Raw genomic sequence first — 25,704 nt, forward strand, 5'->3', positions numbered from 1 at the left:
GACTCAGAAACCTGTGAGGGACACAAATTTCATCTTATTTTCTACATTGGCGATTCCTTTTTTCTAAGCTGTGATCCCTAGTTCATGATTCTCCAACTAGAGAAAACACCCTCTCCATATCAGTGCTGACTTGACACTCCCAGCACCTTGTATGACCTTGAAGTCCCCTCTCCCTCGTCCGAACTCCAGCGCATCCAAGACTACCGTGTCCTCCATTTCCTCATTAGACAGCTCGCCCATTTTAGATATCAGCCTAATGCTGTTTTTCTGATCTTTCCCAATTCCCAACATTGTAAATATGCGGAATAACACTAAACACTGCAGACGCCCTCAATAATTGAAGCATAATCTCACTACTTTTGTATTGAGTTATTCTCGCAATGTACTGTGCAATAGCACTGGAACTTTCCTAATTACTTGTTGCACCTTTTGTGAATTGTTTGGTGGATCACAAGGATCCCTTTGCCTCTCAGAGCTCTGCAGGGTCTCACCAACTGTATTCTCCACAACTTATTTTCTTGCACACTTTTGTATCATTTGCAAACATAGCAACCATGCTTTCAGTGCCTTCTAAAGAAACATGATTGATTGTTATAACCATGAACTAAATTGATGTGCATTATTGCTTGTGATTTACACAGGAGCAGCAGTAACCGGGTGAAAGGTTGTGAGTTCCTATGGAAATTGCAAAGCATAAGTATAAAATCCTGTTGTGCAATGTTGCCTGCAGTGATAAGAATTTCATGTCTGTCAATAAACCCATTGTGAAGTTGTATGAATGTAGTGTTGGCTGTTTATTCAATCTTAAATGTTTATTGGCTTTTTTACAGTTTTCTTGTGTAGCTCTAAATACTTAAATACGCTTGTGATTAAAAGTTCTATTGATTAACTATCTGAAAAAGAACCTTCATGGCAGGCTTTCAACCGATTTAAGGCACGTGTGTATGCACAGGTTTCAAACTCAAAAGTAATGGCAAGAGCTAGTATTGGGAAAGAAAGTAATCCCATTCCAACCAGAAAGTTTACAGTTGCCAATTAACCAACACATCTTTGGGATGTGGGAGAAAATGAGAGCAAACCCGTATGGTTACCAGAAGAACATGCAAACTCCAGGCAGCCCCTGAGTCAGGATTGAGTCTTGATGGGAGAATGCCTCAGTGCACTCTATGTATTATGGTACTTTATTTGTCACATACTGAGGAACAGTGAAATTCATTTTTTTGTACAGTATAAGAATCACTGTACATAAGCATTTAGATGCATATTAGATAAGCATCTCAGATGCAGTACAAGAGGAATAGCAGTAGTACACTGAGACAATATATAGAGTTGCCAGTTTGGCACCATTTTCAAGTCCCAGTTGTTATGAGTGCAGGGATCTTGACCTGACCATGAAGGTCTGTTGTCCCGGTGGCGTTGCAGGGTCGGCCTGGCTAAGTGTAGCCGTTGGTTCCTCCGTGTGCATTTTGCTTGGGATGACTATTACAGTAACAAAATAGTGAACACTTGCCCACAGACTTTTTTGTGAGTATTTGAGCAGCAACTGCTGTATTTATCCCGTTGAACCACTTCCAACATATTGTCCTTTGCAGCTTGCACCAGAATGGTTGTTCACTCAATCGGATTGAAGGAAGTATACACTGTGACAAATGAGCCCAAGAAATGGATTGATTACGCAAAAGCATTGATTACACAAAATAATATTATGCACGGAGCAGCAAATATTTCCAGGTGAAACTGGGTGAAGGCCAAGAGATCTGCTGTGACCACAGAGAACGGAGGTTGGCACTATGTGCTTATCATGGGCACGAGGGAGAATCCCCATACAATAAAGTGCTGATTTCAGTCTGATTGAATGAAGCTCTGCTACAATTATTAGAATGGCTTATGACCAAATTGGTGGAAGATTGCCTTAAAGAGCCCAAGCTTCATAAAAATATATTTTTATGTGAAGATCTCCACTCTTCAGGGATACAAATGGTGTTCGGTTCTCCCTGACCAATCGTGAATCAAGAAACCTCCTTTCACATTGCTGTATTGTGTGGGATTCTCAGTCTTGCCCAATGTGGCTACCTTGTGCCAAACTCTGCTCTCTGTAGCATTGGCTGGTCTGAGGCCTTCACCCCAGCACAGTTGGCCTAATTCCTGGCCTGTGTTTCATTGAGCAGAAGTTGCCTCTTTCTCCAGCGTTATATGCATTGCTGCAGCCTGCCTACATTGGGCAGTGTATCGTTAAGGACTGGCACTCTTCTCTGTATTTCAAAGTATCAGGCAATTGGCAAAATTGGATTGTCCTATTATCAATCCACAAGTTGTGCATTTGTGATTGAGCCCATGTGTAAACTGTTCTTGCACAGTTATGCATGGGTCCTAAAATTTAATTTTGCTCTCGCTTCTCATCTACTCTGTAAAGTAGTGCAGAAATAAAGATTTTCTACGTTGTTTGTACTTGCTCTTTTATCCCTCCCTTTTGCTATCCTATTTTAACGTTTCTGTATGTTTTTTACCAATCGATTAAATCTAACTTCTAATATCCTTGTTTCTACTTATTAATTTGAACTTTACTACCTGGACACTGGAGTCACCTAAATTTGATTTGCAAAATATCTTCTAATTCTTTAAATATATACAAAGGATGAATGGCATTCTTTTGAGAAAAACATCATGGACATATACAATTTCAGCCAAACCTTATGACCCATGTAAAAGAAGACTTAGTTGATGTTGTCTTCAAGCTTTGCAAGATTTTGTAAGATGTGTACAATGTGATTGAAGTGTTGGTTTACAAAATGGGTGATGAGCCATAAAGTAAATCATTAAATAAGAAATATTTTGGAGGCATTTCTGAGAAATGAAATAAAATATAAAATAAAAACATAAGTGTGAATGGTCTCACATTGAGTTGAGTTATACTACCAGCCCACAGCAATTGCAACCAGACTGTAATTGGTTTGATTTAAATCAAACAAGGCATAATCAATAGAGACCAATAACTATAGTATGTGTAAGAAGGAACTGCAGATGCTGGTTTAAACCGAAGATAAACACAAAAAGCTGGAGCAACTCAGCGGGACAAGCAGCATCTCTGGAGAGAAGGAATGGGTGATGTTTCAGGTCGAGACCCTTCTATAGTATTTCAGCCTCACTCGACAGACCCTGTTAAGTTTCTGGGTAGATATTGTGTTCAGTAACAATTAACAAGTTCATCATGCCAGCCAAAGATGATCTTTTTTAGCAAAGAACATGCCGGGTGAGGATTTATTTGTTAATCTTTGAAAAATGTAAGTTGCATATCATTTTCAGGTGTTGTAGTTCAGTTTATGTTGTAGAATACCTGCAGCCAAGCACATTTGTAGGCAAACTGTATAAGGTGTGCATGTAATCCTATAGCCTGGCCACCAATTATAAAACAGCGCTTGTTCTCAGTCCTATTAACATAACTGCTTTACAGTTGCCTTGCAGTGCTACACCCCTCCCAACCCTTCCGAATTTGGCGGAAAGTTTCGGCTTTCTTATTTCATTTCCGCCATTCCGATTTCGCCTCTCATTTTTCCGCAAAACAGTCGGTAATTGCAATTTGTCAATTCGGCCACTAGAGGTCGCTAGGGGTTCCGCGAGAAATCCCCCCGCCCTGGAAGTCTCCCCGAAAATGTGGTACCTAGGCTGGGCAAGGCAGCCAATCTCGACCTCATCAGGACTTCCATGGCCAGTTTGTCAATTTGGCCGCTAGAGGTCGCTATGGGTTCCACGAGAAATCCCCCCGCCCTGGAAGTCTCCCCGAAAATGTGGCACCGAGGCTGGGCAAGGCAACCAATCTCGACCTCATCGGGACTTCCATGGCCGATCGGTGGGTTGAATTTGCAATCTGCGGCCGGGGCTCTGGAACTCCAGCCCAGCTGGAGACAGCACATCTATCCCCATAGCTGACTTCCTTGGCTAGCTGGATAAACCAGCAAAGCTCTGGAACCAAGAGTGCCAGAAAATCAGTAGTGGGACTGTAATGAGTAAATATTAAATTTAAGTGCAAGATTATATAACTATATTAATTAATTAAGACAGGGTTAAAATATAAAACACAGCAGAAAAGCCACTTAGCACCTTTTTGGGCTGATTATCAATTAATGTGCGAATTTACTTCAACAAGTACTTCCGTGTGCTTAGTCGAGTCGCATATATCAACTCTTTCTTCATAACTTAGTCATACATTTTATGACCATTGTTCTTTTATTCAACACCAAGAGAATTGGGATGTGCAAGGAAAAAGCAAAACAAAACAATTTTTTCTTTGTGTTACAAAAAGTATATCTGTTCAATAACCTTTCTATAAATAGCAGAATATACTCACGATAAGCCCGACATTGTACATGTAGTCCAAGAACTACAGACTGTAGGAAATAATAGTCATTTTTCACACATGAATGTAGCGCAACGCGTATGCGCATTTGGCGTGCATACTTTTTTTTGCTGAAAAGATGCATTACGTGCCATATTATGAATTTTGATGTAAAATTCTGAATTATGGACATCAAAATGATGAATTCGTAAAATCAAATGTTGGGAGGTCTGAGTGCTAGAGTGACATTTGTATAATACCAGGCAACAGAATTTGGAAAGTTTCTCCCTCGGGCTGGATTCAAAGCAAGGTCAAAAAAGGTGAAAGAGCTTATGTATTAATGCACTGAATTGCCCTGTTCTGCATTATGTTTGTTTTGACACTAATCCCAGTCTTCTGTCAAAGATCAAAACTAAATAGCCTTTGTATTGTACTCTGTTGTACAGACGGCTTCATAATGAGTCTCAGTAGTTTACGCAAAAACGGAGAGCAAACTATAATATATGTTTTCAGAAAATGCTCAATGCTAATATTATTTTTCATTTAAATAGCTCTTTCGAGAAGTAAGAATTATGAAAATTTTGAATCATCCCAATATAGGTAAGATTATATTTTAATCATATTTGAATGTGTACTGAATATAGATTATTAATTTTAAATAATCTGTTACTCTTTGATAAGAGCATCCTTTTGATCTTTTATTTCTAACATTCTGTTGACCATTATTTTCCATGCCAAATGTGATAAATATTTGTAATGTTGCATCAGCTTTTACTTTGCTTTCCACTTTTTTGTTCCCTTTCTAATATCTGCCTATTCTCAATCCAGTGTCTCCTGTTGGGTTTTGTTTCATAGGCAGTGATGAGTGATGTGCATGGGTACAGAGAAAAAGGGGATTCAATTTACTTAAATTGTCAGATAAAACTTAAGTGGTTTTTTTCCCCCTATGAATTAGGGAGGTTCCTGACAAGTGTCATTTAATTGTGAGGTGTTTTGAATGTAAGTCCCCCCGAGCCACGAGGCACTGAGGCCCACATTCAACACACCCAGCTGAAATTACAGCGGTGTACAAATTGGATATGATCTGCCTGTACCTCTTTGCATTGCACCACTTTCTTTTTCGACACCATATAGCCATACAAAACAGTATCTCACAAAGCATGACTTAATTTACGATAATAGAAAGGTCCCTTCTCAAACAGCTAATGAGAACAATGTGCATCAACTTAGGGTGAACTTGCATGCTTCATTTTATATCATATTTGACTTTGGGAAATAAAGATGGCAAAGACGCAATGCCAATATGTACAGGCAGAGCATATCCTATTTCTATATTGCTGTAATTTCAGCTAGGTGTGTTGAATGTGGGTTTCCAATGTTCATTCTTTATATTGTTCTTCTGCTCCAGTTTCCCACATTCTCCACCCAGATCCCTTAACAGCAGTGTCTGGGTTTTTTTATCACTAAAAAAGTGTTTTTTTTAACACTTTTTTAGAAAATCAATTGAATTCCTGTTTTTTTTAATGGTTTGTGTTTATGTGGAATAATTAATACAACTTTTTTTGTTGGGTGGCTTAAAGTATAATTATTAAGTTTCAATAAATTCTCAATCTTTCTGTCTCAAACACAATATGGAATTAATGTTTCTGAATGGGGACCAGATATTTACATTGCTGTTTTACTAAATATATAATTTATTGGATATTTTTAGGTTATTGTTGTATTTAAAGACTTGGATTTTGCAGTCCACGTCCTTTTCTCACTGGCAGAAATAAATGAACTATTTAATGAAAAGTATTATTTTACTTTTCCAGGCACTATAATCATAGGGAGCAAGGAAAATGATGGTATACATTCTCTAACTCTCAGTGACAGTTACTAATACAAGATTCTTTCTTAACATTACAAAATTATATTCAGAGGGAATCTTCAGATAGTGCCTAGTGTTGAAAAATACTGAATAACTTAGTTGAAACCATGTCTGGATTGAAAAGAAAAGTACCGATGCAGTTTAAATGCCGATTTGGGAATGCCATACGCTTCTCCCAAATTCCCAGCGACAACCACGTATGTAGATTTCCCCATAGATTTATATAGTTTTCAGTAATGGAAAAAAGATGTTAATACTAGAGTGTCTTGGCAAAACTACCTTTGAGCTCAGCTTTGTTCATGTCCTCTTCTCTCTAGGAAAGAGAGAAGCACCACTGCAAATGTATCGAATATCATTCCTCGGTTTAAAAATTCCTTCTGGAAATCTCGCCAAACCTTGGTTTGAGATATGAAATGCTATATACACTGACGGCAAAGTGTTAGAGAATTCACAGCATCTGCAGTATTTTTTTTGTTGCTTCAGTTCATATTCAGTTCCAGCATTGTTTATTTTTGTAATTTTCCTTTCTTTCCCTTCCTCTGCTTTCATTCATCTCGTATTATCCATATCTGCTCCTGGCAATGATCTTCAGATGCTAAGCCGTATTCCCTCTCTCAGCTGGTACCACAACTGCCGCTGGTGTTGATTTTCTGCCAATCGCAAGCATTCCATTTGTTCTCCACCTGCTACTGTACTCTTCAATTCAAAATGTGTGAATTTCTAACTTTTCCTTGTTTTGATGGGAAACTTTCAGACTAAAATGCAACTGTTTCTTACTTGCCTTTCTAAATCCTGCCTTGTTGGCTGCATATTTCAACAGTTTTCTTATAAAATTATTTAGATGTGTAATTTGCAGAACACTTCAATGGATTCAGATCTATATGAAGCAGATTTATTTTCAGGCACAGAGCATTTAGAAATACCTCAGACCATGGAAATGTCATATGTAATAAACTGTAGGTCAGATTGACACTGACATTTATGATGTTCATAATCATTGGGTCAGAGTGAAATTCAAGTATCCTTGCAACGGGCAATATAAGGAAATTTTAAAACTGCACTCTGTTACACAGTTTAAATGTTTAAATCTTTCAAATGTGATAATCACTTGAATAGGGAAGATTCAATTGCGTGAATTCAGAAGCAAGGATTATTTTTTAATTGCTATTTTGCTTTATTAACTTGTGCTTTATGATGGTGTCTGATGTATTAATGCTAACCATGATCAGAATAATTTATCCCCACACTTTCTTTACTTTTTCAATAATGATTTCATTAGTATTATTTATAGGCAATCTTTATTTCTCTTCTAGTGAAATTATTTGAAGTAATTGAAACTGAGAAGACACTGTATTTAATCATGGAATATGCAAGTGGGGGTAAGTGAAAGCTTTGGCTGTTCCTTGTAATTGATGCAAAGTTTGTGGCTTCCACAAGGAGAGAATCTCTCTGAAATAATGGAGGCACAAGAGACTGCAGATGATGAATACTGCAGGGGGTGAAAATGAGAGCAGCTGGAGGAGAGCAGCTGGTCAGGCAAACAGCATTGGAGGGAAATGCAGTCGATATTTCGAGTAGACCCTTTCTTGTTATCTAACAGAGAGCCAGAGAGAAGACTCTTCGCCTAGCCTGATGTAGGGTCTTGACCCAAAATGTAATCTGTCCATTTCTCCCCATAGCTGCCTCCTGGCTCGTGGAATTCCATAAGCTGCTCTCCATTTTTTGTTCACTGAAATAATGTTCGATTTGCATCTGACTCTCTTAAAGTTTTTTTATTCATAAAATGCTGGAGTAACTCAGCATGTCAGGCAGCATCTCAGGAGAGAAGGAATGGTTGATGTTTCGGGTCGAGACCCTTCTTCAGACTAATGTCAGGGGGCGGGACAAAGGAAGGATATAGGTGGAGACAGGAAGATAGAGGGAGATCTGGGAAGGAGGAGGGGAAGAGAGGGACAGAACTATCTAAAGTTGGAGAAGTCGATGTTCATACCACTGGGCTGCAAGCTGCCCAAGCGAAATATGAGGTGCTGTTCCTCCAATTTGTGGTGGGCCTCACTCTGGCACTGGAGGAGGCCCATGACAGAAAGGTCAGACTGGGAATGGGAGGGGGAGTTGAAGTGCTCGGCCACCAGGAGACCAGTTTGGCCAACGCGGACCGAGCGCAGGTGTTGAGCGAAGCGATCGCCGAGCTTGCGCTTGGTTTCACCTCTATCCTTCCTTTGTCCCGCCCCCCTGACATCAGTCTGAAGTAGGATATCGACCCGAAACGTCACCCATTCCTTCTCTCCTGAGATGCTGCCTGACCTGCTGAGTTACTCCAGCATTTTGTGAATAAATACCTTCGATTTGTTCCAGCATCTGCAGTTATTTTCTTATACTACCCTCTTAAAGTTTTTGTTCAGTTAAAAGCACTCTTAAAATTAAAGACAGTGTTCTGTCGCCATTGTTATTTATCTCTTCTAGTCTTTATCACTTTTGGGTTTTTTTAATTAAGATTTTGCTACATTCTCCCTTTGACTTCTATGAGTCTCAAGTTCCTGAACAGCCTGGTTCCAATGTAGCTGTTCAAGGCACCCAAAAGTATAGATTGATATCAAAGTAAGCAATCCTTTCGAGGATGATGAGCTGTAGGTTTAGCCCAGTTGTAAAAAGACAAACGTAGAAAATTAGTACATTTGGACGGGGAACAAAAGAGGAATAACTTAATCTCAACAATTGTGTTAAATAAATATTGAGAGTAGGTTATTGCTTTTTTGTTCCCGATAAAAGTTTTTCTCTGCCAATTAACTCTGTAATGTTTACACATTAACTACTTTATATTTACATTTTAAAGCACCTTGTATTTGTGCACTATTTGTTAAACTGAGAGTTGAAAGTTATATTTGTATTTTAAAATCAGAATCCGAGAGTTGAAAGTTATTTTTGTATTTTTAAATCAGAATCCTTAGTAAATGTAAATAAGAGACCAAATTAATGTGTGTCAAATTATCTTAAAATTGTAAAAATAGTAGTTGTAACTATAGTTTTCCTCTGATGAATACAGAACCATTTATCTATTACCAAAACTATAATGCAGTAAATTTTTCTAGCAAATTCCTTTTGATCTCTGCCCCAGAAAATTGCAGGGTGAGATCATGTTTAAATAGTGTGACGGTTGAACTTCTCATGCCAGCAAAGTGTCTCTTGCATCAAATCTCATCTAAAAATACCTGTAGGATAAAGCATTGGAATGCAGAAATGTTATACCGGATACATTAGACTGTCACAATATGTATTATTTTTTTTAAGCTTTGTCCCACTTAAATGTAGGTTTGTCACATTCTGCTCTTTCAAATTCTACTCCAGCTGAGAACCTCTGGATGTCTGGGTTCCCCATAAAACCTTTCCATTCATTTTTGTGATCAGCCAGAAGACACACAGGGGAAAGTACGTGGTTTGGGTGGGAAGGGACGATTTGATCAGGGAGTTTTGGAGGGAACGGTCTCTGCGGAAAGCAGAAAGGGGTGGAGATGGGAAGATGTGGCCAGTAGTGGGATCCCGTTGGAGGTGGCGAAAATGTTGGAGGATTTTATGTTGTGATTTTTGTAGTGTTGCTAACTGTTGGTTATAACTTGCCCACAGCCAAAGTAACTGAATAAAGCACCTGTATTTTATTGTTTCTGAATTATTAATGTATGATTCTAATCAAATGAAAGTGAATTTGTGTTATGTTCTTCAGCTTTGTTTGCCAGTTGATTTGGTTCTCAATTCAGAGGCTGTCCTGTCGAGTATCTCCAGTCTGCTTTCAAGTTTTTATTTTCATTCTTTTAAATGGAGATGAGAACTTCCTTCCTATGTACATTTTTAAAAAAAAGCATAATTATAGAGTTTAGAAAATATGGAATGTGATGAGGTTTGCAACAAAGATTTTGTGTTTGAAATTTGCCTTTGGCCACTGAACAATGAATCCAACTTTTGGAGGATTGTAGCTGCATGCTCTATTGCATGTGTAATGCAAGCGATGAAGGATGTATTTCTACCACTTTGCTTTTCAGTTTATTTGAAAAGAGCTTTGAAAAGTGAACATGTTTGGGAATAAGTGTAATATTAGACTGTGCGTTCAGTAAACATGCTTCATTCTCCTTTTACATCCTTGCAATGTAGGAGAAGTTTTTGATTACTTAGTTGCACATGGAAGAATGAAAGAAAAAGAAGCAAGGGCAAAGTTTAGACAGGTGAGTTGGGAGCAATTACATAAGAACTTAGGTTTAATTCTCATGACATTCATGATAAATTGTTATGGATTGTTGCATATAAATATGTGAACTAAATTACCAGGTTTCAAAGAGTGTAGTTATGGGGCTGGAAACACACACTTGAGCAATGTAAAAACAAGGATGTGTATTTTGGGTATTGCACAACCCAGCAGTTTATGATAGTGAGTAAACGGATGCACTTGAACAGAACAACAAGTGATGGGATTTGGGCATTAGGATTTTGCATGACTACCAGATTGTAGATGTTAGAATGTGGAGGGTTGGCCTGAAGTGTATTGAAAAAGATGGGTTCAGGTACAATAATCACATGAATATGAAATTCAGCATCAGACGATCTCAGATTGGACATGTCGAATAATGTTACAGATGTGGAATTATGCAGTCTAATGGCAAAGATATGCGGTAGGATTTGTGAGTCAAGTGGGAAGCAAGAATGCAAACAAGTCCACTGAAACTTTTATCAAACATTTGTCTAGAAGGCAGATGATGTCATCGGTTAAAGCACAGTGTGTCCGGCAGGAACGGTGGGCTTGGTCTGACATGACTGAATGTTGCTAAATACTTCTAACTTTAATAGTGCTTTAGATGATGTAGTGGGGGGAGAGGTTCAATTAAAGAGATTTAGTTTAGAGATACAGCGTGGAAACAGGCCCTTCGGCCCATTAACGCTACCTTACACACATTAACACTACCTTACACACACCAGGGACAACTTTACATTTATAACCAAGCAAATTAACCTATTCAACAAATTATCCTCCAACATTTCCGTCACCTCCAACGGGATCCCACTACTGGCCACATCTTCCCATCTCCTCCCCTTTCTGCAGAGACTGTTCCCTACATAACTCCCTGGTCCACTTGTCCCTTCCCACCCAAACCATCCCCTCCCCAGGCACTTTCCCCTGCAACGGCAGGTGATGCAACACATCCCTTTACCTCCCTCCTCGACTCCATCCAAGGACCCAAACAGTCCTTCCAGGTGAGGCAGAGGTTCATCTGCACCTCCTCCAACCTCATCTATTGTATCCGCTGTTCCAGATGTCAACTTCTCTACATCGACGAGACCAAACGCAGGCTCGGCGATCGTTTCGCTCAACACCTTCTCTCAGTCCGCCTTCACCAACCCGATCTCCCGGTGGCTGAGCACTTCAACTCCCCCTCCCACTCCCAGTCTGAACTTTCTGTCATGGGCCTCCTCCAGTGTCATAGTGAAGCCCACTGCAAATTGGAGGAACAGCACCTCATATTTCGCTTGGGCAGCTTACAGCCCAGCGATATGAACATTGACTTCTCTAACTTTAGATAGCTCCTCTGTCCCTCCCTTCCCCTCCCCCTTCCCAATTCTCCCACTGTCTTCCTGTCTCCACCTATATCCTTTCTTTGTCCTGCCCCCCCTGACATCAGTCTGAAGAAGGGTCTCGACCCAAAACGTCACACATTCCTTCTCTCCAGAGATGCTGCCTGACCTGCTGGGTTACGCCAGCATGTGACACCTTCGATTTGTACCAGCATCTGCAGTTATTTTCCTACAGAAAAATAATCTATAACCTATACGTCTTTGGAGTGTGGGAGGAAACCGAAGATCTCGGATACAATTCAGACAGATCACCGGGAGAACATACAGACAGTACCCACAGTTAGGATCGAACTCTGGTGCTGAAAGACAGTAACTCTACAGCTGCGCCACCATGTCACCCTGAGTCACAGAGTTTAGGAAAAGATTAACACTGATTTAGAAGGTAATTACACACTCATGGACTTTGCAGAAGGAAGAGTGGTTAGAGTTTGGGTTGTAGTTTGCAAGAACAAAAGGATCAGCCATTAGTGTAGTGCAGACTAGCTTCTTTGAGGAAGAGGGGGACACAAACAGATTGGACAGAAATTTTAAGCCATTAAGCAAAATTTTGATGAGTTGTTTTGTGAGAAACTGTGTTAATGGAACTGAAGTTGAGTCCATTGAACAAGGTATGTTTGGAAGAAGTGCAACAAGCAAAGTGCAACATTCTTATGCATTTCCAACTTCCAAAACCATGGCTATCCTGCAACACTGGGTTTGCTGAATTGGTTCCAACCAAAGTCATGCATGACATCCTTGGGTATGAAGGTCATAAAGAATAGGTGTAGAATTAGGCCATTCGGCCCATCAAGTCTACTCCGTCATTCAATCATGCCTGATCTATCTCTCCCACCTAACCCCATTCTTCTGCCTTCTCCTCATAACCTCTGACACCTATACTAATCAAGAATCTATCTATCTCTGCCTCAAAAATATTCACTGACTTGGCCTCCACAGCCTTCTGTGGCAAAGAATTCCACAGTTTCACCACCCTCTGACTAAAGATTGCCTCTGACGGTATCCTTTGCGATGCATTTCTCTTCTTCCTCCTCTTCAATGCAAGCCTTCATCATGATGGGCAGAATCTCCTGCAATGCCTTTCCTCACTGTCCCAGCATAATCAAATATTCCCCACTTAATGTCACTTAGTTTCCCAATTTTAATCAGAGAATTTCCACCAATGATTTCATATTATATTCTGGATTCATTCCATAAATGCCGCTGCTACTCTCCCTCCTCCTTAAGACATTTAATGCATTAAAAGTATTACCAAACTTTTGGGACATTTGCCATAATATGTGGCTCAAAATCAAATATCATTCACTATGCTCCTGTGAAACTTACTGGTAGGCAAGATGTCAGTCTTGCGAAGAGTACAGGTGTCTCTCTGTATGAATGAATTAATACTTTATTGTCACATTAGACTGTGACTTGTCATCTTCCTTAGTGATATGCTACATGTTAAAGACATCTTGCACAAAAGTGTTGTACGTTTCTATGCATGCATGGTACCATCCAGTTCGAACTCTTATTCCCTTCACTGAAAAAAATAATGGGGGTTAGATGTTAGCACTCCAAGGTCATTAGGAATTGTCTTCAGTTTCATAACTAGAATTGTCATTGCTTCACTATGGTATGTTTAGATGAACAGATAATGCAAATAATATAACTCCCATTCAAACATTGCACTTAAGAATAGAAAAAAAATAATTTTACCAAAATTGCAGTTGTGTGAAGCAGCTTGGCTTTGTGGTAGCACTATCATCTAAGAGGTTGTAGTCACATAGGTTGATACCTCACTTTTTATTGAATATAAGTTGCAGCAAGAGTAGGCCATGTGACCGTAGGGCCTTCTCCAGCTTTGAGGCAACCTTCTAAATTCAGGTATTATCTTCCTGCGTTATGTTGAATACAATGGATTTTTAAATATGTACAGAAGGTCTGTGAAATGGGGTGAACGTAAAGTAGAGGAATGTAGTGTTCCTCTATCGAAAAAACTGCAATTAATTATCTGGTCATTCATTGGTGTTTTTGACATCTGTGTATCATGTGCATGTGGTTTATCTCAAAACAATACGACAAATAAACTTCAAACAAAATTTATTGGATGTGAAGCATTTCAGTTGAAGTACATTCAAAGAATTTCAGCAGAGCTCCATATTTAATAATTACTGAGGTATGTGTAATGTAAGTAGAAGTCCCTCCAGCCTTTGATCCTGCTCCAACATTCAGCATGGGGACAGGGCCTCTGACTCACCAAATCGGATGACCTCCATATTATACAAAATCTCTCATATATCTACACACTCCATCATTCTGCCAAATTCAATTTGGAACTTTTCTTCTTCCTTCTTGGGACACTCACCTCCTATCTTTATCTTGTCTACAAACTTGAAGATGCTATATTTAATTCCCACATCCAGATCAATATGTATTGTGAATAGCTGGAGCACCATCAATGATCCTTCTGTTACTCTACTGACCACTGCTTATAATTTAGAAAAGGACCAATTCATTCCTTTGCTTCCTATCAGCCAGTCAGTTCTCTATCCAGACCAGCACCTTATATTTAATCCCATCTGCTTTTATTTTGCACATTATTTTCATACAAGGGCCTTATCAAAAGAAAACTTTCTGAAAGTCTAAATGTTTGACATTCACTGGTTTTTCCTTATTTAATCTGCTTGTCGCATCCTTTCAAAACTCCAGTAGAATTGTCAAGCATGATTTATCTTCCACAAATCCATGGTGGCAACATCTGATCCTGTCATTCTTCTCCAAGTTCTCTGCTAGTCCATCTTTTATTATCTCTACCTTTTTTCCTGCTACTTGTGTGAGGCTAAACTGGTATAAAATTCCCTGTTTTCTCTTTACCTGGATTTTTTAACATCGAGGTTACAATAGACAACAGGTGCAGGAGTAGGCCATTCAGCCCTATCCTTCAATTATTGGAACTGTGGAGTCTGATGAAAGTTCGGAAAATGCCACTGATACATCCTTTTTACATAGCCACTTCCTTAAGTACTGTACAAATCAAATTGTTGTGCCGTGGATTTATTGGTCTTCAATTCCCTCGCATCATTTCCCTATTAATACTTATTTCATTTAGTTTCCCTTACTGTGTTTCCCAATATTCCTGGGATGTTATTTGTAACCGCCTTTATGAAGACAGAATTTAATTAATTTGTGAAGACAGAAGTATGAATTTAATTGGTATGCCATTTCTTTATTCCCTATTACAAGTTCTCCTGTATCTGGTTGTAATAGACTCCTAATTTCCTTCATTAATATTTTTATCCTCGCATGTCTTTATATCAGAGTTTTAAGTATTCAGAGTGTCATATAGCTCACAAACAGAACCTGTTAGCCCACCATGGCCACATTGACCATCAATACCCATCTATACTAATTCTATTTACCAGCGCTAGGTTGACAGTCCACAATGCTTTGGTGCTTGAAGTGCTTTTTCAGATGTTGTGATAGTACCTGCCTTCATTACTTTCTCAGTGTTGCAGTGTGTTCCAGATGCAAACTTTTTATTGGTGAAAATATTCCTCCACAGATGCCCTCTGAACATGCTCCCCACTTTAAACCTGTGGCCTCTGAGCTTGGCCACCTCTGTCACAGGGCAAAACTAACATAGTGTCCACCAAATTTTCTAGTTTCCTTTGGTCCAAGGAAAACACATCCAGTATGTCCTACAACTGAAACATTCAGCCCAGGCAGAATCTCCTCTACACTTTCTCCAGAGCAATCACATCCTTCACACGGTGTGGTGACCAGAATTGCACACTGTATTCCAGCCATGGCTTAACCAATGTTTTATAAAGTTATATCAAGACTTCCCTGCACTTGTTGTCTATGCCCTGGCTAAAAGTGCAAACATCCCCTATGCCTTTTCACCATCCTACCTATCTGCACCTTGGACTTGTACACCAAGGCTCCTCTGTTTCTCAATACTCCCTGGGCCTTGCCATTCACTCTGTATGCCCTCCACTGAGTAGACTCCCCAAAATGCATAATTTGCTGATATGTACATAAAATGGCAATTTTATAAATATCTACCAGCAATACTTGATGGACCTCTTCAACATTTATTTGCAACCTAAAATCTTTTAGTGCAGTTTTAATGACTAGTAGTTCCCATACCCAAGAACAGTTTACACATGTGACAGAACAATCGATTTGTTCTGATTCATTGACTTAAATGATAATCACAAATTCAAGTTTGCTAAATTTTTAGGTTTTGGTATATATTCAGGACTAGAAAAATGAAATTAAACGCTTATGTTCAACCAAGCTTTCTTTTAAAGAGGTACGAACTGAAGTGTACATTTTTTTTCTGTCATAACTTAGAAACAAACGAGATCATTCTTATTACTTAAATTCAACATATTAATTTTAGTTTAACATTCTTCCCCTTTCATAGTCACTTTTTTCTCTGAATTTTCTTTAACTGAAGGGTGAACTTGTGTTAATGTTATCTCAATCAGATGCATCACTAACTTTGATATTTAAGTCAATGTATTGCTGCAGCTTCAATGCACGGTAGCGCAGCGGTAGAGTTGCTGCTTTACAGCGAATGCAGCGCCGGAGACTCAGGTTCGATCCTGACTACGGGTGCTGCACTGTAAGGAGTTTGTACGTTCTCCCCGTGACCTGCGTGGGTTTTCTCCGAGATCTTCGGTTTCCTCCCACACTCCAAAGACGTACAGGTATGTAGGTTAATTGGCTGGGTAAATGTAAAAATTGTCCCTAGTGGGTGTAGGATAGTGTTAATGTGCGGGGATCGCTGGGCGGCACGGACTTGGAGGGCCGAAAAGGCCTGTTTCCGGCTGTATATATATGATATCATGATATGATATGATATGAAATGACACTGGCATATGTGTGCTGAAAATATTTCTGAATTGTTCTGATTTTTATTTTTCAGATTGTTTCCTCGGTAGAATACTGTCATCAGAAGTGTATTGTACATAGAGATCTTAAGGTACCTGAAACCAAAAGGAATTTTCTGATTCTGTTGTTGTATTTCTAACAGCTGCTTCGGCTTAAGCTTTTGTTCATTCATGAATTCATTGGTAGTTTGTAAAAACTGACAAAGGTAAACGTTCGATGCTTCCGTTTTTTTTAGGCAGAAAATTTGCTTCTCGATGCAGACATGAATATAAAAATCGCAGATTTTGGCTTTAGTAATGAATTTACAATTGGTAGCAAATTAGACACATTTTGTGGAAGTCCACCCTATGCAGCGCCAGAGCTTTTCCAAGGAAAGAAGTACGATGGCCCAGAAGTGGATGTCTGGAGTCTCGGCGTCATCCTTTACACTTTAGTTAGTGGATCTTTACCTTTTGATGGCCAGAATTTAAAGGTAAATTGTTTCTCCATTTTTTGTCTTTTACATTGAATTGTGTAAAATCTACCATACAGATTACCCTTCCTTGCTATCATTCATACCGGCTTTATTGCTCTGTTTGAGCTCCCATCCTTCCACTTCTATTTTATTATAATATTACTCTATTCCTTCCTCATTCACATGCTTATCCTGATTTCCCCTTAAATCACCTGAACTAGTCCATTTGGTGGTTATTTCCATGTTCTTCTCCTTGGGTAAAATTTCTTTTGAAAAGGTTATTTGATTGCTCGATGACTGTCTCATATTGCCATCCCATCAGTTTGCTGCAATCCACAAGTGGATCCACCAGATCAACTCCTGTAGAACATGTCACAACTTGAGCACAATGTTGGTAAATACCCTTGTTGCTAGATCTAAAACAGCTTTGCTTTAGCCGTTCGAAAGTACATGAAAATATAATAGCATTTGAAGGCCCTCGCTTTTCAGATATTCCATCATCCCCTCCGCCCCTCTTCCCCTTAACGATTGACGATGTTTCACTACTCTGATGTACTTCTTAAGATTAAGGAAAAATGGAAAGTACCACTCTTCAGTTAATACTAGCGTGATCAGACTGCCCTTTGCCTCAGCACTTCATAGGATCTTATGCAGTTCATTTTTTTAATGGTGTAGCCATTTGTAACACCTTTTGTAGCAAGTTACTTTGTATTTAAATTATCTATATTATTACGAGGTCATTTTGCTTACTGGCTTGGCAGCAGTCTTACCTCTTCAGTTACTTGCTGAGTAGAATATCATAAAATAGAGACATTGATTTTGAGTCCAATAATGTTTAAAATGTATTGATTTGGCATTTTTTTGAATTGGCACCAATGCAGAAAGCACTCTTGTAAAATGTCTTTTGGTGCTTGTGCACAAAATTTATAGGGCTTGCATGGCATAAGTTTATTTCACTGACCTTGATGCTGGAGCCCACAACTGCAGCTCCACCATGCTGACAGCTCCACCATGCTGACAGCTCCACCATGCTGACAGCTCCACCATGCTCACAGCCCCACCATGCTCACAGCTCCATGTAATGTCAGTAAGATTAAAAATGTTATGGAGAGGTGTTTCGTTTCATCAGTTTAATAAAATTAGTAAAATTAAATTAGCTCCCTATTTATCCCCGACTTCCCGTTACATCCACCTAAAAAACAATGGATGCGTTGGTACTATTTCTTGCACCATTGTGGAACGTCAATTTTATCATCATTGCTTACTAACCTTCACCCCACTCTAGGATTCGCTTGAGCCATTTCTCTTAGGAGACAAATTATCCACCAACATCTGCTATAAACTCACTGTCTCATACAGCCTCCTAAACTACACTCCTTCACATCCTTCTCGTAGATACCATTCCTTTTTGCCCAGTTTCTCTACCCCTACCCTCCCCTTTTTTCCTTTGATCCACCTCAGGTTCACACCTGTTTTTTGTCCCGTTTCCAGTAGTCTCCTCCTGCCCTCCTCATCACCTACTTTCATCCCCCGTCCCCTCCTGCTTCCATCTACCTACATGAGGCACATTTTATTCACTGACTTCCCGCCCCCCCCCCCCCCCCCCCCCCACTATCTTGTTCTGGTTTTATCTGTTCTTCACCCTCCCTTAATGATTCCCATTATCACCTTACTTATCAGATCATGGTTTTGGTAGCCTTCAAATTACTTTATCATCTCCCATCTGTCTCCACCTTCACCCTTCCCCTACCTGGCTATGTTCAAAAATGTTTCTCTGCCTTCTCTATAACCCACTTACATCGGTCTTCCAACTCCTGGCCTTCCTTACTGGCTACATCTGCCTGTTATCCAGCACCTCGGTCCACCAATCATTCTGACTCCAATCTCACCGCCTCTCTCTCTCTCTCTCCACCTTATACAAGCTATCTTCCCTTTCCACTCTCATTCTGATGCAGGGATTCAACCTGAAGCATCAACAGTTCCGCTCAGCCCCCTGCCCTCCCACCCCAACATGCTGTGCAACCCACTGAGTGGCTCCAGCAGGATGTTTTGTTACCCCAGGCAAAATTGGTACTCTATGCAGTAATGTTAAATTCATATCAACTTCCCAAGTCTCAGGAAATCTAGCAGTGAAAATAGGGAGGAAACTGTTGGCTCAAGGTCGTGTGCCTTAGACATTGGTCAGGAGGACCGGGGTGCTCCATAGCTCCTCAAGGAAGATCATTGGCAGCAGCAGTGGATCTTCCTCCTTCCCTGCAAGTATAATCTGAAGAAGGGTCTCGACCCAAAACGTCATCCATTCCTTTTTTCCAGAGATGCTGTCTGTCCCACTGAGTTACTCCAGCCTTTTTGTGAATATCTTCAGTTTAAACCAGCATCTGCTCTTCCTTCCTACACAGTATAATCCTCTCAATTTTTTCCCTTTCCTGTGTTTTGAGCCTGCGATTATTAATTTCATGGAGCCCAAACTCCCACCATCCCAATTCTGGCTCTCTCAACGCTGCCCCGCCTTAGTCCCATCAAACTCAAGCTTTAATATGTTGTTCTATTCTCCCTCCACCAAATTTCTCAACCCTTATCTCTTGCTATCCCTCTCCTTGGACTCTTGCTCATTCTTTCCTGTCCAAATTCCTGTCGTAGCCCCCATTTTTAACACCACACTCTTGTGATCAATTCTTTCTCCACTAGTGATCTCCTTTTTGGACTTTATCCAATAAGTAAATCAGAATTCTGGTGTGCAAGGTCAGGGAAGAAATATTCTAAAGTCCTAAACATTTCAAGAAAGACAAATGAGTAAAAGTAAGGGAATGAGTTCAAGCCATTATACTAAAAAACACTTTGAAAATGCTGAAATCCATTAGTAAAGTAGTAACTGCGTACTTGGAAAATTATGTTCAACCAGTCAACACAATTTTATGACAAGTAAATCATTTAGAGAAATCTAACCCTTTTAATTTTTTAGCTAGTGGTGTAAATAGAAGGAAAAGAAATCGTCACGGGTTGTGTGGTTTAAAGGCATTCTTTGATTCTTGTCTTAGTAAATTCAGTACTTTGTGAACCAAACATTTGAGGACTTGATTCTGTCCCATGGTCCAGTACAGGTGCTATGATTTCTCCTATTTGTTCCCTCCCTCCAGGAATTAAGGGAAAGGGTGTTGCGAGGAAAGTACCGTATTCCTTTTTATATGTCAACCGACTGTGAAAACCTGCTCAAAAAACTTCTGGTATTAAATCCTGCCAAACGGGGCAGTTTGGAGGTAAGTGAGACCCTTTAGAATTTGTGAAGCTCACATTTTTGTTAATGATTAATGGGGTTTATTCTAACCATTTTTTCCACTTTTCCACTAAAAATTATTTATATAATTTTTGAAAGTTTATAAAGTTTACCGCTGCCAAACTTACTTAAATGTCGAGTTTTATTTTTGGAAACAGCAAATTATGAAGGATCGATGGATGAATGTTGGTTTTGAGGAGGAGGAATTGAAACCATACGGTGAACCAGAACCTGACTATAGTGATCCCAACAGAATAGGTACATCTTTTAATATTGCATGAATGATGGGCGTTTGATCTGCTGATCAATTGAAGTGAATTACAATTGTAAAAGTAACTGTCCTTGGTTTATGTTCACTCTTTCTATAGTAAACACATTGAAAATGAGAAAAAGGGCTTGCTATTTGTTCATTGTAATATGTTGTAGGATTTCCTCAGGCTGAGAATGAGCCCAGAGATTTAATTTGCTGCCGAGATGTGGTTATGATGAGAATATTGCTTTGAGTGTATTTAAACAAAAAATATATGTTTAGACTGTAATTTTTTGATATTTACAGAAACGATGATTACTATGGGCTTCCCAAGAGATGAAATTACTCAGTCCCTTGTGGGACAGAAGTATGATGAAGTCATGGCCTGTTATCTATTATTAGGCAAGAAACCTCCAGAGGTAAGTTTCATAATAAATTATTAAGAACCCAGAAATAGTTCAGTTTAATGCAGATTATAGAGATATACATATGCATGTCGAAGGTATTTATTCACAATGCTGGAGTAACTCAGCAGGTCGGGCAGCATCTCGGGAGAGAAGGAATGGGTGACGTTTCGGGTCGAGACCCTTCTTCAGACTGATGGGGTCAAGATGTGGTCGTAGAGTAGGAGGGCAGGAGAAATCAGAGGGGGAGCAACGAGAGAGCATGTTGCTAAACTCTCGTCGAAGAGAGGAGGAGAACTTCTTCAAAGTGGACATACCTTGAGGAGAAATCGCAGTGGAGCAACAAGTAGTATAAGAAAATAACTGGTACATCTGCAGTTATAAATTATTAAGAACCCATAAATAGTTCCGTTTAATGCAGATTATAGAGATATACATATGCATGTCGAAGGTATTTATTCACAAAGTGCTGGAGTAACTCAGCAGGTCGGGCAGCATCTCGGGAGAGAAGGAATGGATCTGCAGTTATTTTCTTATACATATGCATGTATTTTCTCCATTGCTGCTCTTGAACTGTGCAACAGTGTTTTCCCTATTGACAGGGTTGCTGCATTGTTTCATCTCTTGTGTATCACTATATAAAACTGATCAGCATTTTGACTTTCCACTGGACTCTGGAACCTATCTTGAAAAACAATAGTTTTTCTATCCCTTGCTCTATATAAATATTTTTTTTAATGGCATAATTTCCAGCTTTAAAATATTTAGGCTGAGAAAATTAAGTAAGAATTGTATTGTTCTGTTCAGTGCATGACAATAAAACTCTCTTGACTCAAGGAACATAGGACAAAGCGCTCTTCAGTTTTGTTCTGTCATTCAATAAAATAATTGGTTGTTACTATCTTTCATTCTTGGATTTTAAATTAATATTTGCCCTTGGGCTACTTGCTATTTGTAGGCAAGAATACAACATAAATAGCACCACCTGCATATGGAAATGTCTCCTAATGTCTCCCATCAATCTGAAAGTTCCTGTGAGCCTTGCATCAGTGATAGAGAAGTTGTTGGAGAAGATTCTGAAGGATAAGATTTATGTTCACCTGGAAAGCCAGGGACTGATTCAGAGGAGTCAGCAGGGTTTTAGGCAAGGGAGATCAAACTTCACAATCTGTTTTTTGAAGAGATAACTAAGAAAGCTGATGAAGGCAGGATAGGCTGGTCTAATGGGTTAAGGCTCAAAGAATCCAAAGTGTGTTAGCAACTCATCCAAAATTGGCTTGGCGATGGGCAGTAGTGTGAATATGTATTTTTTTTTTACAGAAAGCCTGCCACAAGTAGAGTATTACAAGGATTGGTGTTGACTCTTGTTTTTAATTTATATAATATTGGGCGGTACAGTGGCACAGCGGTAGAGTTGCTGCCGTACAGCAGTAGAGTTACTGCCATACAGTGCCAGAGACCCAGGTTTGATCCTGGGTGCTGCCTGTCTGGAGTTTATACGTTCTCCCTGTGACCGCAAGGGTTTTCTCCCGGTGTTCCGCTTTCCTTTCACACTCCAAAGATGCACAGGTTTGTAGGTTAATTGGCTTCTGTAAATTTTAATTTGTCCCCAGTGGGTAGGATAGTGCTAGTGATCGCTGGTCAGCGCGGACTCAGTGGAGAATAAGTGGCCAGTGAAGGAATGGTAGGGTAGTCCTGCGCAACAAACACTGATGCCCCACAAAACAGTCACTCGATATGCATTTGGTTTCTCCAATGTAGAGGAGACAACATTGGAAGGAAATCTGCATTAGCAGTAGGGCAAAAGAGTGAAGAAAACATTTTTGATGTTGCAAGTGTAAGATACAAGGCTGAAATGGCTGTTTATATGATATTGTTCAATTCAGTGTTGAGTCTGGTTGGTTTAATGCTGACTGGGATGATGAGTTGTTGGGCTTTGTTGAGGCAGTGTAAGAAGTCAATTAGAGGATAGTTGAAGTGGGATGAAGAATCAATCTGACAATTCAATGTAGTGCGAACAGCGGAACTGTTTTCAATATAAACGATCACATAACTTTTTTTGAGACAAAGCAGGGGAATTTTTCAAATATTATCAATATTTGTTACACTAAAACATGTTTTGAGATAGATTGATAATCTATCTCATTTCTATTTGTGTAACCTTTATGTTCACAACTTGTTCTGCAATTTTTTGGCCTTCATGTGTGCAGTGAGGACACTTGCAGCAATTTTTCATTTATGAAAACTCCACAATCCACACTATTCGGGAAGTATTAACACATGCCTTTAAAATTAACGTCAGATGGCTCGGAATAATGGAAACCGTGAAAATTTAATGGAAAATGTTTTATCTTAATACAGTGAAAACAAATAAAGATTTAAGGTTCCAAAACTTATTTTTAACAACATTTATTTTCCAACTTCCAGTTTGAAGGCAGCGAATCTGTATCCAGTAGTAACCTGTGTCAAAGGTCTCGACCCAATAGCGATCTCAACAACAGCTCCACACAGTCCCCTGCACATTCGAAGGTCCAGCGCAGTACATCAGCGAATCAGAAACAGCGACGGTTTAGTGATCATGGTGGGGATGACATTCAAACATGTAAAGTAACATGGCACATTTCAACTTTGAGTGTGCCTTAGTGTGGTGTTCTGGACCAAACCTTCGTTTAACTTTTAATTTGGTCCAGTTATTTGTTTCAGAGTATTTTGCATTCTTACTTCATCATTTCTGTTTGTGCATTCATTTTGCAGTACAAATCTGACAGTTAAAGGTTTTTTCTTGCAATACCTTTCCAAAATAGTTTCTTCACCATCTATCAGTTCCTGCTGGATTGCAGATGTGGAACTTCTAATTTTAATTGAATCACTGCAGCCTGATAAAACTTAATTAATATTTACTTTCTGTGAGGCATGCTTTATTAACCTACGTCACTAACAGATAAAATCCCAAATTGGTTCAAACTTTAGGGTTTCATTTGACCACTTGTTCATATCTGATTACACATAATTTAAATTTGTAGACAGTATATTTTCCTCCCTGTTTTGCTAGACTTTTATCTGAAGTTTTAACTGAATATTTTTTATCATGGAATGTTGTTTAGGAAGGACATTTAATTATTAAATAATTGAAATTGAATAACATCCTTTTAAAAAAAAATCTTTTTATTTATGCAGTTTGGAGAAAAAAAATCAAATGGGAATAAACATAAATGAAAATGATTATCAGATTAGATTACATTATTTAGTTAAAATTTTGTTTTGCAGACAAGATTACCTTGGGTGATAGAAGTAAATTTTAGGATAACAGATTTTCAAACCATTTTATTCAAGCAAAAAATTAGAAATCTGAAATCCACAACAAACCCATTAACGTCTAATAGAGATTCTGGTAAAATGAACCATGCAAGAAGAACCTGAATGTTTATTTTTCCAGATGTTGGTTGGTTTGCTGTTACGCATTCCCATTTTGATAGTTTTTGCAAAGTTCCAGCGTTCATGATTTATTCTTTATATGTTTTACTTTTAATGTGGCTGGAAAACTACTAATTGTTTTGTTCTTTGAAAGATTTAAGCATTTATAGGTGCTGGAGCTGGTCATTATAACATTGCTGGGGAAATCTTTATAACCGTCAGTTTCTAAGGAAATATTTTCTATGACACATTAATTAGATTTTTAAAATTCCAGCCAGATGTTTAGTCTGTTTAACAAAAAGCATGTGCTTTCTTTTTATTACAGACTAATTCAAGTCTAATCTTTATCAGCTATCTAATGTCTATCATACTTCTAAATGTAAATTGCAAGAGGTATTGCATCAGTAAATTGATTATTGTGATTTATTTTATTTTTATTTAAAATTAATATACTTAAATTGGAATAAAGACAAAAGCAATATAGCCATTAAACCACATCTGTGTGTTGTCGCTTTGAGAGGCCTAGGTTTAGTGGATGTGGAAAGGATGTTCCCAGTAATGGGAGAGTCTAGGACCAGGGGGCACAGCCTCAGAATAAAAGGACGTACTTATCAAATAGAGATGAGGATGAATTTCTTTAGTCAGAGGTTGGTGAATCCGTGGAATTCATTTCCACAGATGGCTGTGGATGCCAAGTCATTGGGTATTTTCGAAGTGGAGGGCATCAAAGGTAAAGGGAGAAGGCAGGAGAATGGGATTGAGAGGAAAAAATAGACAAGCCAGGATCGAATGGCTGAGCAGACTCGATGGCCCAAATGGCCAAATTCTGCTCCTATGTCTTATGGTCTTATGAAGAAATCAATAAAATAAATAAATAAAGGCAAATAAATAAATAGCAAAGAAATGACAAAATATGAAATTTAAAAATAATCTGGACAATAGAGAGCAGTAAAATTGCTGTTGGGTGAAAGACAGGATAATAACCCCGGTGAAAACCTATTGTTTATGCACTATTTTAAATCATTGATCTTTGGCCTCATGTGTGTTTCTGACTCTGAAATGATTGAATCAAACTTTAATGCGTAGACACATCATTAGTTTGTGACTAGTTCCTATGACTCATACACAAAGCATCAGTTCACAATAACAAAGAGAGTTAGCTTATGTCAGAAGAAAAATTGTAAAGGGATAATTGAGTAGTACATTTTTAG

At 38.9% G+C, this 25,704-nt stretch overlaps 1 protein-coding gene across 3 annotated transcripts in view; it reads left to right on the forward strand.

Annotated features, from left to right (window-relative positions):
• The window catches only part of mark1 (MAP/microtubule affinity-regulating kinase 1), a 140,473-nt gene that overhangs the window by 91,705 nt on the left and 23,064 nt on the right, over positions 1–25,704 (forward strand). For 2 of the 3 annotated variants that reach the window (XM_078404930.1, XM_078404929.1), the window contains exons 4-12: positions 4,885–4,933; positions 7,517–7,582; positions 10,347–10,417; positions 16,732–16,788; positions 16,933–17,169; positions 20,289–20,408; positions 20,584–20,683; positions 20,982–21,094; positions 23,507–23,660. In XM_078404930.1, coding sequence (XP_078261056.1) covers positions 4,885–4,933; positions 7,517–7,582; positions 10,347–10,417; positions 16,732–16,788; positions 16,933–17,169; positions 20,289–20,408; positions 20,584–20,683; positions 20,982–21,094; positions 23,507–23,660 — 967 coding nt within the window. Of the gene's footprint in view, positions 1–1,592; positions 1,705–4,884; positions 4,934–7,516; positions 7,583–10,346; positions 10,418–16,731; positions 16,789–16,932; positions 17,170–20,288; positions 20,409–20,583; positions 20,684–20,981; positions 21,095–23,506; positions 23,661–25,704 lie in introns of those variants that run through there. The other variant, XM_078404932.1, reaches the window with a different exon arrangement.

Source organism: Rhinoraja longicauda, chromosome 9 (genome assembly GCF_053455715.1).
Source record: "Rhinoraja longicauda isolate Sanriku21f chromosome 9, sRhiLon1.1, whole genome shotgun sequence".
NCBI lineage: Eukaryota > Metazoa > Chordata > Chondrichthyes > Rajiformes > Arhynchobatidae > Rhinoraja > Rhinoraja longicauda.